The sequence below is a fragment of the Mustela putorius genome, unplaced genomic scaffold (assembly GCF_011764305.1).
Source record: "Mustela putorius furo isolate JIRA1106 unplaced genomic scaffold, ASM1176430v1.1 tig00000242_pilon_pilon_pilon, whole genome shotgun sequence".
Classification (NCBI taxonomy): Eukaryota; Metazoa; Chordata; class Mammalia; order Carnivora; family Mustelidae; genus Mustela; species Mustela putorius.
The window spans coordinates 14897708-14911797 of NW_025421325.1; the positions used below are offsets into that span (position 1 = coordinate 14897708).

The following is a 14090-nucleotide window of genomic DNA, read 5'->3' on the forward strand; positions in this document are numbered from 1 at the left end:
CTAGCTACTATTTGGAATAGTGGGGTTTCCTAAGATCAACAAATGTCATCAGAGTCTTGCCATTCCTTGTATGGGATTTTACCGGAGAATGCAATGTGATTGTTAATTAACAGAACTCCATGTCCCTTAGGTCCCTTATTCCTCAACCTGGTTTCCTCTGTCTTTCTTATGTTCACCTACAATATAAAGTTTACTTTTGTAGAAGGAAATCCTGCCATGTGTGAGCCAGAAGGACATTATGCTAAATGAAATAAGCCAGACATAGAAAGACAAATAGTGCATTATCTCATTTACACGAGGAATTGAAAAAAGTAGAACTCATAGAGGCAGAGAGTAGAATGGCTGTTACTAGGGCCTGGAAGGTGAGAGAAACGGGAAAAATGCTGGTCAAAGGGTATAAACTTTCACTTATACAGGATGCATAAGTTCTGGAGATCTAGTGTACAACACGGTGACTACAATTAATAATACTATGCTGTGTACCTAAAATTTGCAAAGAGTAGATTTTCAGTGTTCTCATCATACGCATGCGTGCATGTACACACATGGTAACCATGTAAGGTGATGAATGTGTTAATTAGTTTGTGGGGATCATTTCACAATTCATAAGGACATCAAAACATCACATTGTACTCCTTAAATACACACAATTTTTACTTGTCAATTATACCTTAAATAAAGCAAGAAAAAAAGAAAGTTTACTTTTGTGACAATTGCTTGTTATTTCAAGAAAGCTGTGTTAGGAGCTGAATTAATCAGGAAAGCTGTTGTACCAAGAAGACAGGGAAGGCCTTCAGCAGAACTGCCTTTAGGCTGTGCGGAGCAGGGATAGGTCTGGGACAGGATGGGTTGGAGGTGAGCCTTCCCTGCCTTCTCTGGGAACTTTCCGTCTCAGCTCCTAGCCTCAGCACCACCACAGTGTGGGTATCACCTCCCTTAGCTTAACCTTTCCCTGCAAGGGTGGGTGGGGGAGGGGTAGATTGGAAAAAGCCTCAGCTGCTGCTTTAAGCACCCCACACAATTAATGGGCAGCTCCAGCTGGTGTCCTGAAAGACAGATAGAAATCCTACACCATTTTTTCTTATGATCGAATTGATTTTGGCATCCACTTCTAGAGTTACTCTAGTTTTTAAGAAAATGTTCTCTGGGATACCAAGGGCCACTTGGGTACAGCAGAAGGCTGTGTAATGCAGGTCAGGACCAAGGACAAATCCAGAGCCTGCTACCATGGGGAGGCTGTTTCTAGGAAGCCCATCTCTGGACACCATCTTGCACCCCAAGAGACTTCCAAATGAGTAGAAGTCTTCCCTGAGTTAATTTGAGGAGCTCCTGGCCCATCCTGAAAGAAAGGAGTTCGGAGAGATGTCTGCTCTGATCATGAGTCTTTAGACCATTCAAAGGTTATGCTGATGGTCAACAAAAAAATGATCTCTGAGTGTACTTGACAAGACTGTCTCAGATCCTCTTACTTCACTTCTATGTTTCATGTCAGGCTCCATTCCTTGAAACTCTAGCTTCTAACCATCTTTGCTTTCCTGGTCTTGACTTGGAGGACTCCCTTAGATATGGCTTACATTCATTTTCTTTCTCTTCCTACTTTTTCTTGCTAGAGATAACATCTGGCCAGGTGCCATCCTAAATAGGCTCTTCCCACGTCAGTTTGCTTTGCCAATCCTCTGTCTAGGCTGCCAGGACTGACCTACAGCAAGTGTGGGGCAGAGGGAGTCAGTTATGCCAGGAAATGCATTTGCAAGTGGGAAGGTAATGATGGTGAACTAAAAGAAGCCCCGCCAGCACTTTCCAATCTTTCCTGAGGTGGGAGACAGAGCAGCTTCCACTCAAGAGACATGAGGGCAGCAGGCTACCAGGAGGACCAGAGTTCAGTGAAGGAATATGGTGCCAGGGAATTTTGCAAGGTCTCTGATGATATAGGCTAGTTTGTCTAGGACATCATGAGTATCAGGAAGGCATACTGGATGACCTTGAAGATCAGCACTGCGAGGAAACACAGTGCAGCGTGGACAGGAGAGCAAAGATGAGACTGATGATCAGAATCTTGCATTTGGGATGGACGGCAGATGACAATAGGATGTGAGGTTTGGCACTACTGGTTGGTGCAGTGGAGATGTCAGATGACCCTAAGGCCTGAAAAAGCTGATGGCCATGGTGAAAAGTTGTCTTCGGCAGTGTGCTAAGTAATCTTGGAGGTCTCAATGTCCAAGAGTCAGGACTGGAGACATAGTGAGTACAGAGTGCAGCCAATTTTTTATGAGGTTTTTTGCTCAAATGATTGGGAGACGGTGTTGGGCATTCCTCGGGACACTCATCTTGTAATATGCTGCTCTGCACTGTGTATAGCCCAGGGATGAATCCTCCCTCACCGCACTGCAGAAAAGCGGAAGAGAAAAAAATTTCTAGAAGGCCTATGGCAAGAGGAATGTTCCTTCTACATGTCTGCAAGGTAAAAAGAAAACAACTTCATCCAAAAGATGAAATGTTTTATTTCTAGGTCATTTCACTCTTGGCAGAATAGATATGGAGAATTTATCTGTACAGAACTTGACCAAGAAAATGAGTTTGAGGTCTCTGAGGGAACAGGCCTCCATCTGTTGTTTCTATGGAATTTAAAAGGGAAGTTGATGATGGGTATACTGCACCCTCTTTCATCCCTGGAGACAAAGCTCAAGTACCCTTATTCCAGCACGTGGCTCTCAGGTTTTCCTATCTAGAAGAGTTCAAGATCTTTTGGCTTTGGTTTGATTTTCTAACCCCTTCTTCAAGCAACAGCTAACACTGAATCACAATACATGAAACAAAAAACCTCAGAATTTTATTAGCATACATTTATTTTATAACTTCATGTTTACAACATGACTTTGTATACGGTCGATAACTGAACACAATGAAGCCATTTTCATGAATACAAAAAACCTGAAATCAGGGTGTATTTGGTTGAACAGTATTGAAAAACTGTAACTTAGAAATTATCACAAATGGTACCTTTTAAAAAAAATGCTTCTCTTATGATCTCAGGATATTCTTCCATTAAAATTATCCACCATCAGAAAGAATAATTTATTGTTTCAAGTCAAATCACTAACAAGAATCAACAGCTGCTGGCATACTTATCACAAAGATAATAGACAACAAGCACTCAAATGTACCAGGGGAGTTAAAATGGTTTCCAATGCAGTGTGGTCACAACTTGACTGACAGATTACATATTTACTTGTTACCGCAGCACTGTTAGAACAATAAAGACAGCATGCGTTAAACATACAATAAGTATCATGAAAATCAGGAGTCTTAAGCCTTATTGAAGGCTTTCTATGTTCCAGACATCATGCTAAGTGATTCAAAGGCATTACATCATTGGAGCCTAACATCAACCCTATTCTATTATGTTCCCATTTTCTTGTTAAGAAAAGTGATTTTTGTATTAAAAAAGCTACCATGATACTATCTATCAACTAGTATTTAACTGAATGGTGCTTATTTGTGCTCTCCAAGCACACATTGCATCACAGGGCATGCATGGATATGATTTAAAAACCTGTGAGGTGCCATAACTTCTTTAATCTTTGAGCAATTGAGAGAAGTCCAGATATGCGCTCAGATATCACAACAAAATGTTACTTCCAAGGTCTGCACGAGGTCCCTCTGGAAACATCAGGGAGCCTGTGGGTGAATGCCAGTGTGAGGACATTTGTATATCAACACAGCTTGAATCTACCTGTTTTTCAGTAGAGATGTGAAGACTTCAAAATACATTTTAAAGATGGAACTCCTGAAAAATCTCTGCAGAACTATGGAGCGCAACTTGAAAATCACAATGGCAGTGGCCAGAGGATTACTAAGAGACAGAAAGTTCCAGACTTCTATCTCAGCTCTTAATAACCAATTGTTATTATTTCGATACTGAGGAGACCACTTAACTCATCTGAGCTTCGTCTTCTCTTTCAAAAAAGGCAAAACGGTAGCGTACTGGGATTGCTGTGTACAATAAATACAATAGATACATGTGAAACTCCTGGGACATAACAGACCCTCAATAAATGAGCTTCTTTCCTCTCCTCCATCCCCTTTGTTGCCAATAAAAATCTTCTCTTATCAGAAAGGTCAGCTCACTAAATCCAATCCTCCCTCTCTAGCATGTTTTCCCATAATGTCCACTCTTTCTCAAAGGTGTCTGGCACACTGCAGATCTCTTGCAAGCAAAGATTAGGCTGAGTCATCTGTGCCTTCGGGACCTAACACAGTGCCTGGAACTGTCCCTCTGCCATCTAGCGGAGAAGTGGAGGAGTGCATCCCAAGTAAAGAAAAGAAACATCATAGGGGAGGGTGGTTGTATTTATTTGGCAATGGTGTGTCTACTGGTATGGTGACTTATTTACACATGGTTATTTAGCTTCTCCCACACCGCCACCGAGGCCACATCCTCAAGGAGGTGGTAAGCTCCCTGAAAGCACCACCCATTCCCTGTTTAGGATCCTGACCTCCTTGACCAGCGCCTCACACTGCTAGGCACTCCGAGAGAAGGTGCTGATTTGAGAAGGAAAATCACCTGACAAGTCCAAGAGCTTCTATTTTTAAATAAATTACAAAAGATGTTTTTTTCTTCACATCGTTTCTTTTTTTTTTTTTACGTTGGGGTAAACTTTGGTCTGTTTGGGAGACAAGTGCCTCAGAGTCCTTCAGGCTTCCTAGCTCATATTGGGAATTGAATCCGGTGTTTCTTCTCATCATTCATGCAGGGTCCAAGAAACTCTCGGATAATTTCTTTCTGAGAGGGAAGCATTAAGACCTGGCTCCAAGCCTCGATTTCAGTTGCATACATTCAATGACAAAAAGAGCGACTCAGCCCGGTCTCAGCTGGATAAAGCGAATGTCCCTAGGCGCGCTGGCCGTGGATCCTGTGCTGAGCTCAGTTTTAGTCGTCTGCCTCCTGATCCCAGCGGCCATAGCCATCCCCTTCATCGGGCTCTTCAGTATTCTCGTTTTCAAAAGAGGCCTCTTCCTCTTCTTCCTCCCGGATTACCTTCATTAGCTCAAGAAAGCTGGGAGGCGGGCCCTGATCCTTCAGCTCCCTCAGCCTGCACCAAAGGACCTCACTGAGGTTGGCTCCCGCCATCACCTGCTCCAGGCGTACCTGGTCTGCGATATTCCTGGGGATGGCTCTTTTCTCCACCGCTCGCCGGAGCAGGGTTTCTAGCCGCAACACATAGGCTGAGACCTTCTCTCCCTCCTCCTGATAGGTCTTCAGGTACTTCACCTGGGAGGTCCTGCGGCTCTCCAGGCTTCCGAACACTTGCTTAAACGCCTCCAAACACTCTTCCACGCTGATGGCTGCGTTGTCTGCCTGCACTATGTGCATGAGGTCCAGGGCAGGGCCGCGCAGGCTTTCCATCAACCACCTTTTCTTTTCCGCCTCCGCTACCGGCCACTCTTTGACGATCTCAGTGGCTTGTTCCAACCAGATTTCAAAGGGCTCTTCCTCGGGAGCAGGCACGGCACTCCCTGAGAACACTCTCAGTTTCCGGTATCTCATGGGCAGCAGAGGCTGCGGGGCATGTGCCATCGCCTGTCCCAACCAATGCGCCAATAACTCTGGCGATACGCACGGCGCAGTGGCCGGAGCCACTCCCTCATGCCCGAGGGCCCGGAACATCCCCGAGACTGTCTGCCCCTCTTTTTCCAGAAATAGGTTCAGTCGTTCAAGAAATTCCGTATCCTGGTTAGGGGTCTTAAAGACTACTTTCCAGATCCCCCCCTTTCCCTGAACCTCACTGGGGATCACCGAGACGTCAGTATCTTCCATAAGCTCTAGTAAGACAGCATTGGCATTCTCCTGCTTCCTGAATATTTTGCCAAGCAGTCTATACCTGCCCAGAGACTTCAAAGTCTCCTGGAGGACCTCCTGAATCTCAGTCTCATTACAGTCCACTGGTATCCCCATAACCATCAGGGACTTCTGTTCATCCACACTCATGATCCTGCACCAGTCCTCCAACAGGGCCAGTGCCATGGTCCCAGTATTCGCTTGCTCTAACTCTACGGCTACCAACTCCTTTGTGGTGCAGATACACGCTGCAGTAGGACTCCGAATATCCTGGGTGAGCTCCTGAACTTCTACTTCCCCCGTGAATGGGTCCTAGGCCACTCCCCCAGTAGTCCCCAAGTCTTGGGGACCAATAACCCTTACTCTTACGGTGTAGTGGTAAGAACACAGCACTGCCAGTTCACTGCCAGTTCTGTCTCTAGACCTGAGCCAAGATGCCTGGTTGGGTATCTCGGTAATGCCTGCGCCACTCCCTGTGGCTCTGCTGTCCAGGGGCTGCTGTGGCTCTCTCCCAGACGCTAGCAGCCACGTGGTGGTGTTGACCCTTCTCCAACGCCCCAGCCACCTGCAAGAGCTGCTCTCGCTAGCCACTGGGAAAGGCCTCCACTCGGGTGCCCAGTGATCTCGAAGAGAAGTGTCCCAGCAAGGTGGCTTGGACTCCTAGTAAAACAATGGTCAGTTTTATCACACAGCTCTCTCCTCCCTGGGGGAGCATTGTGCTTTGGTTCGGGATTCAAGTGGGGGTAGACCAGGGGCTCTGTATCATCTGCCCCACTCTGTCAGACCTCTTCTTTGCTTAGAGTGACTTTCTATTTTTTCTCTTGGGGGACCCTCCTGCAATCTGGCTTCCCCATCATTTGCTCATCAGGCATGCCAATTAATGTCTGAGCCATGGTTGAAGACAGGACTCAAGATTTTCCCCCATGTGAAGAATGAAATTAGATATGGCTAGATACCTGTGTATGTGTTCCAGTTGTTCATGAGAGTCACGAGCTTATTTAGTAGCTTCTAGAAAAGGAAGGTGTCACCCATCTCCACACAATGGTGTGTCTGGGTCCTTCTTAGCTCCAGCCAAGCCAAGCTGCCCTGTTACACATAAATAACAACAATATATATTTATGGCTTGATGATATCCAGTGATGACTGCTAATGAACTTATTTTAAAAATAACAATCCTTTACAATATAATTAAGTCTACTAAACAATACGGAGTTGCCCCATTTCTTTGACTAAAAAATCCAATTAATCACTCAAACATTTAAAACCAACTTAATATAGGTATAATAATTTAACATATATACCATACCATACTATACTATAGGCGTAATGATTTAGTATAGATTAACCATTTTTTAAAAGATTTAATTTATTTATTTGAGAGAGAGAAAGAACAAGTGAGAAAGAGAGAACAAGCAGGAGCAGAGGGAGAGGGAGAAGCAGAACCCCCACTGAGCAAGGAGCCCAAAGCGGGGTTCCATCTCAGAACCCTGGAATCACAATCTGAGCCAAAGGCAGAGGCTTAAGCAACTGAGCCACCCAGGTGTCCCTAGGTTTAACAAAAAAAAAAAAAAAAATCTCAGAACCAAATATGTTAAACTTGGAATTATGAATTCTCTTTTGTTATGTGTGGGCAGACTTTGCAAATGCACAACTAGGTGTTTCTTTTGCTATAAATGTTAAAAATGCTTCATTACATGTAAGTGTGAACGGGTCATTGGAGGAAAAAGAAAAACAGGAAGCACATGTGTGGAGAGTGGTGGAGACCAGGGGATATAGGAGGGAAGAGTTCCTACCCTCTCCCACTTACTGCCATGTGCTGTGTGTTATGGGGCTACGAATATCCTCCTGTAGGCCTGAAACATCCCCATCAGTCCAAATGGGGTCCGTATGCCACAGATGTCAGCCCACAACTATGGTGGCAGCTGTTCCCGCCACAGGCACATTTTCTGAGTCCTTCTGGAAGGTGCTGAAGGCATGGCATGTGCCAGAGGGCCAGGAGGGCAAAATGCTGGATCTGAATCCCCAGCCAGCAGCCCCAAGGATCTGAGTTTCTCCGTGCCATACTTTCCCTTCTAAGATATGAGGGTTAACCTTTCTCTCCTCATAATATTTAGAGGAAATAGGAACTGTATAAAGGTATCAACTGCCCAGGAAGAAACATCTCCAAGGTCTACATAATAAAGGCCATGTTGAGGTTAAGCTACCTTTGGCCAGCGGCTTTTTCCAAAGATGATCTCTACCTGTAATGGAAATATTTGGACATGAAAAAAAAAAAAAAGTAAAAATCTTGTATTTTCTCACATAAAGATGGGATACATTGGAAAAGGAATCAGATATTCACCTGTGATTGTTGGATCATTTAGCTAGATAGTGACCTTGGTCAAAGTGCCTCACTCTCTCTGAATCTGTTTCCTGCTCTGGAAATAGGTGATGATAAAAGCACTCCTCACATGGGCTTGCTCTGGGTAGGAAATGATGTAATTTCTGTGGAAGCACTTTATTCAAATCCGACGCACATTGGGTGCAAAGTACAAATGTCTGCCTCTGGTTCTCTTGGGCCCCTCCACACAAATATTTTTCCCCTCTTGCAGTCTCCTGTTCTCAGCCGGGTCCTCCTTCCCACCTGTAATGGTGGGCTAGTCTTCAAACTGTCACTGGTTGTTCTCCAAATTTAATTCCATTCTCCAAACTGTCCCTCACCATGAGGGGTGGGGCAGGGAGGTATCTGAACTTATCCTTCCAGGCGCAAGGGCTGACAATGGGAATGGATCCTTGGTCGCACTACACTGCGCGACGGTCTTGCGGTATACAGCTTCTCCTAACCCAAACCCACCCTGTTACTGAGCATGCCCAGATCTCCCTCTCCAGCAGCCAAAAGATGGGCATCTTTCCTGCAGGATTTTGCCACTATGGAAAGAGGGGCGGGGCTGTAATCGACCAGAGGCAGGGATTGATACATGGAAAAGACGTGGGGACAGGAAAAAGCAATGAAGGATTCTCAGAAACCGCGTTACTGGAACAAATCAAAATGTCCCTTGTATGCCCACCAACCCAGTAGCTGTGGCTGGTTTAGCTGCACGTGCACACCAAGTCCACACACCTTTCCTCCGCGTGGCCTCACACAATTCAAGGCACCATCACAGACTGCAACCCATCTCCTACCCCACCACTGGACTCGCACGCACGCACTTTACATCCCAGGCACTTGGCGTCTGGCAACCTGGGAAACCCCGCGGCTCTGGCGCAGTGCGCAACGCGGGCGGGGGATCGAGGCGGGGCACTCTGGGCGCCGAGGGCTGGGGACTTGGGGAGTGGGCTTCAATCTGCGTCTTACCCTCTTTTTTGGCAAAGAAGGAGGGGCGGAAGATACCAAATCAAGACAGTCTCCTGGGTCCTTCTTGATGCAGTGGCGCAGTTACTGTACTTGACGCCTTTGGGCAATAGAACAGATCTCATCCCACTCTTACTACAACTTGCCCTTCGGTGCCAGAATTTGCAGACTGCACTTTTTGCTAAACTCCCACGGCGCGCAGACCTGTCTTTACACACACACACACACACACACACACACACACACCGCCCGCCGCGTTTGCTACGCCCTTCTGCATTTCTCCCCGCCAGGCTAGGCGCCCCCCACCACTGTGGGTGCGGTGAGTGATTCGTTTCAATCACTGCAGAGCCCACCAAGGCCCGCGGGTAACCAGGTTTCGTATCCTGTACATCGTAAGGCACCAACCTCTTCATACAGTCTGCGCCATCCCTTCCCCACCGTCAGTGCTGCCCCTTCCTCCCTCCCCGGGTGTCCAGGCGTCAGTCGGTTCGTCCCCTTTTCCCCATCCATCAGCTTACACCCTGGGTAAAGTGGAGGAAGCCCTCTCTCTAGTGGACCCTTGCCCCTGGCCCACCGCTGCAATGCGGTAGGGGGAGAGACTGCTGGGCCAGGCAGGTGGGGGAGAGGGGCGCAGAGGTCAGGGGCTGCGCCCTCGAGTCTTCGGCCCTGCGTACCCTGCCCCATACTTACCCTGGCCTGGAAAGCGGTCAGCAGGCCCTGCGGCTCCGCATCCATTAGCTGGTGGTCTGGAGGCTTCACTTCCGGAGCGCGGGACTCTTGGAGGCCCGGCCCTCTCCTCCCTCCGCTGCGCTCCGCTCCCCTTCCCTGCGCCAGGCCCCGCCCCCGCCCCGCCCGCGCCTCCCTCCTCCTGCCGCTGCCTGGAACTGGTCGCCTCTCTGCTCCCGCTGCCGCAGCGGCAGCCCTCCCAGACCCAACTTTGCTGCTCGCGGGAGCTGGCGCGGCGACGGGGGGCGTGGGCAGGGAGGGGAGAAAGCGGGGTCAGAGGGAGGGACCGGGAGGGGTGGGTCGCTCGCTCGCCAGCCCTCCTTCCTTTCTGTACACCTTGCGGTAGGCAGAGAGCGGCAGCCTCGCGGCAGCCAGGGGGTTTGTTCACAGAGAGACCGATTTAGCGACCGGCAGACGGACGGACGGAGAGGACCCTCCCCGAGCTCCCGCGCCATGGCTGAGAGGAAGCAATCCGGGAAGCCCGCAGAGGACGAAGAAGTCCCTGCCTTTTTTAAAAACCTGGGCTCAGGCAGCCCCAAGCCCCGGCAGAAATTCTGTGGCATGTTCTGCCCGGTGGAAGGGTCCTCCGAGAACAAGACCATCGACTTCGACTCGTTGTCTGTGGGCCGGGGCTCGGGGCAGGTGGTGGCTCAGCAGCGGGACGTCGCCCACTTGGGCCCCGACCCGCAACCGCCGTACTCCCGGCAGGGCCGGCGCGCCGGCGGGGAGCCATCTGTTGAATCGAGCCGGAAGGTGGAGATCCGGCGGGCCTCGGGCAAGGAAGCCTTGCAGAACATCTACGACCAGGTTGGTATGGGGGCGGGGAGGGGGTGTTCGAGACGCAGTACCAGACGTGGGGTCTCTCCTCCCTAGGCTTCCTTCCAGCTCGGTGGAGAACCGAGGATCCCAGCGTGCCCATCGTCCTGACTCACTTGAATATTGCATCCTCAAATCTATACGTGCACCCCGCCCTACTTGCCCCTTATACGTACAGGGTGCAGAGAGGCTCGGGCGCGGCGGTGGGCGGCTGTGCGCCCACAAAGGCTGCCCGCTCCTCCCTGGGCCTGGTAGGTGGGGGGTGGGAGTAAAGGATGAACCGATGCCGATGCCCGGTTGGGGGTCGTATGGTGGTGTGGGGGAGGGTTGAACCGATTCCATTCTTCTTAAATCCTTCCGGGCGGCTTCCGATTGCAGTTGTGGCTGGGTGCCCCACCCTTTTTTGATGCATCTCGGAGCGTGCAGTGAAGGGTTAGCGTGCAGGCCCGAAGGCTCCGCGGGTTCGGGAGGGGCGGGGGCTTGGACAGCCGCTCCCCGCCGCGCCCTGCGCCCTCTCCCACGATACCCCCTCAGGCGCCCTCGGCGCTCGCGTCCGGAGCTCCGAGGCCAGGACCATGGTCAGCGCCTCCGCGGACCGCCTGGGAGGCTCTCCTCGCCCTACTCCTGTTCGCCGCGTGAAACGAGGGAGGCTGTGGAGTCACCCAAGGAACCCGAGACGCTCCAAATAGCCCATGTGGGGAACAAAGTTCCGCTAAGTCTCTCAGCAAGGGCTTCCCAGAGTGCTCCCCCTCGCCGCTATTTGGGAGGTGCTTTGGGAATGGAGACTTAGTGGATTATGTTCAAAGGGTGAAAAGAAAAGAAAAGGGGAAAATCCCTTTCATTTTGAATAGATGGCCAAAGATGGACTAGACCCCCTGTACCGTGTTAATGGAGAAACAAAGAAGACCAATTTGCGAACCTTGAATTTAGAAAATATCCGTTATCTCTGGCTATGGTGAGCAGTGTGCATTTTAAGTGCCGTGGTCTCCTCACACATTTTTTTTTTTCTTTATCAGGGTGACCTTCATACTTGTGCATTTTCCCCCACATCCCTAATTTCTCCACCGATAGATTACACTGTGAAATGTTTTAACACTTGTTTGCTGTTTCTCTACCATGCCTACTGGTGAAGAGGAGAAATCAGTCAATGATTGATTATTGAATACCCATTGTGTGCCTTGCCTTGTGGGGCAGGGAGAAGGTTAGCTATAAAAAGTTCAAGGTGATTTCTTCTGAAGGGGCTTTCAGAGTAGTTGGGAGTGGTCTATACATATTCCCTGATTCCACCAGCATTTATTTAGTATTCAGGCTGTTAGCTTACAGTGGATGCATGGAAGACAATCAAAGAGTTGGTTATAATGGCCAGAACACGTTACTGTTTCCTGACACGGCATAGTTTTGGCACAGCTTTCAACTTTTATTGCACAAATTCTAGGAAAGATAAACCATTTACTGTCATTTTCAAAAGGTGGGACAATTAATTACTTAGTTGATTCCTCCTCTCCCAGCTTTGTCCTCTGATTTATTCCATATAGGGGGTACCTGATACCTGTATTTCACTATGAGTCAGCCCAAAGAACTTAATCCAGAAAACTCACCTGAATTCAAGTGATCAGACAATTGAAGCAAAAGTTTTAAAAAATGTAACTAATATTGAAATGTGAGGGAGTGTGAAATACTTTCCCACGCGAACACATTGGATGAGGGCCAAACCATGATCATATAGCATCATGGTTGTGCGAGTATCCTCATCTTTAACAAATTGTGCTGGTAATCCTAATTTCTTAAAGGGAACAGAAAAATTCTTTGAGGTAAGGAAGGGATTATTTTTAAAATGGCAGATTAGGGGGCAGAGTTTGAGAATGGCCACCCATCGCAGTGAATTAAAACTCGGGTTTCAAAGGAAGAGTTTCATTAGGTTGAATAATACATCTCTTTTCCTGTCCATCTGGAAGCTTAGATGTTTGATCATCAGCTTCTTGTATGAACACTCCCTGATTTTAATAGACATTTGAAATTATAAACCTAAAGTGTATGGAGGGGGAGATTTGAAGAGGAAATACACAATCGGAACCCCAGCTACTTTTAGCCTCTGCAAAATCACATTTGCTTTAGTTGCCCAATTATTAGCAACAGAGGATGATTCTGCTTGGTTTTTCTGCAGCCTTCAATGAATTTTCATTCAATCTTGCCTTATCACATAAGGGAACCAATCCTGGGGGGTTGGTTTCATTCATGACTAAGAGCACTTACTGGGATCAGTACTTACAGTGGTTGAATATTTCGTCTATACAAGAGAGAAAAGGTATTTGGGGTATGTGTGTGTAACAATAGTGATTTTCAAAGGCACACCAAAGTTGGGCCCACCATTTTGATTGACTTGAGTAACCATCACTTAATTTTCTGCTAATGAGAAACATGACTGCCAATCTCTCAGTGCATTCCTTTCTGAAGCCTTGGGACAGAAACAGGAGGAGAACTAGAGTGAGTGGGCCCTGGGGTCCCTGATTTGCACCTATGTCCTCCCCTGAATCTGTATTTATAGGTATTGTTAATGAATATAGGTTGGTCAGAAGTGGCTTTGTCCACCTATTGTAGGGGGGTCTGCTGTTCTCTAGCAAGGCTTTGGGAAAGGAGGGAACAGGCTTCCTCAACCCATATACCATGCAGCTTGTGGGAGACTGGTGTCTACATTTGCATTTACAGGTGCTTAGCAGGTAATCATCAGAAAAAATGGGTGTGGCTCCAGCTGGGATATTAGGTTTTGGTGAAGGGAAAAGCCAGTGTAGTGAATATGACTGAGGAAAGCTACCTCTTTACTCTTTTCCTTTGTGTCCTTGGCAAGTTCCTCTTTGAGCTACAGTGAGGTTAGGTTGGTTACCATCTGTGAAGGACTCTGAGCCTCTTGGAAGAGAGCAGAAAGGCCATACTATTGGCCCAATTACCCCTTTCTGGTGCCCAGAGGTCCCTCAGCCTCCTCCCTTCCTCTTAAGAATTCCTTTTATTCTCCCTCAGACACAGTTTAACCAGGAATGCGGAATCATGAGCCTTTCTTCCAAAGTTCGCAGGCTCTTCTTCCCACAGCAAACCCATGTGGCTGGGGAGTGATTCTCCATTTCTGCAGGGCGGGTGCCAGTGAGTAAACTATATAGGAGTTCCACTGAACTTGATAAAATTCCCAGATCTGTAAAATGTTTTTTGATATTCCCTGCCATTGTGTCTCCCCTCATCCCCTCTCCAAGCTGATAACTCACAGCCCCTGGTGCCCAGTGACCATGCTGCCTTCTTGCTATTCAAGGCCACTCTTACCCCATCCTGATGCTGATGCCCATTCTAGGTCTTTCTTCCTCCAAAACAAGTTCTGAAATCACTCTTCTC

General features: G+C 48.0%; 2 protein-coding genes across 3 annotated transcripts in view; one reads left to right on the plus strand and one right to left on the minus strand.

Annotated features, from left to right (window-relative positions):
• Positions 1–2827: 2827 nt before the first annotated feature.
• PNMA2 (PNMA family member 2) lies at positions 2828–10078 on the minus strand. Of its 2 annotated transcripts, XM_013047169.2 has the most exons (4): positions 9861–10078; positions 8044–8079; positions 6796–6925; positions 2828–6499 (listed from the first exon to the last, which is right to left on the minus strand). In XM_013047169.2, the coding sequence occupies exon 4, from the start codon at positions 6023–6025 to the stop codon at positions 4931–4933; it is 1095 nt and encodes a 364-aa protein (XP_012902623.1). In that variant the 5' UTR covers positions 6026–6499; positions 6796–6925; positions 8044–8079; positions 9861–10078; the 3' UTR covers positions 2828–4930. The 2 variants fall into 2 exon arrangements, with proteins under 2 accessions (XP_012902623.1, XP_012902622.1); XM_013047168.2 differs by lacking the exon at positions 8044–8079 and having other exon boundaries at positions 9861–10077.
• A 247-nt stretch (positions 10079–10325) lies between these two features.
• DPYSL2 (dihydropyrimidinase like 2) overlaps positions 10326–14090 on the plus strand; it is a 132324-nt gene continuing 128559 nt past the window's right edge. Inside the window, exon 1 of the mRNA XM_004775083.3 lies at positions 10326–10703. Within this exon, the coding sequence (XP_004775140.1) occupies positions 10350–10703 (354 nt within the window). The 5' untranslated portion in view covers positions 10326–10349. The remainder of the gene's footprint in view (positions 10704–14090) is intronic.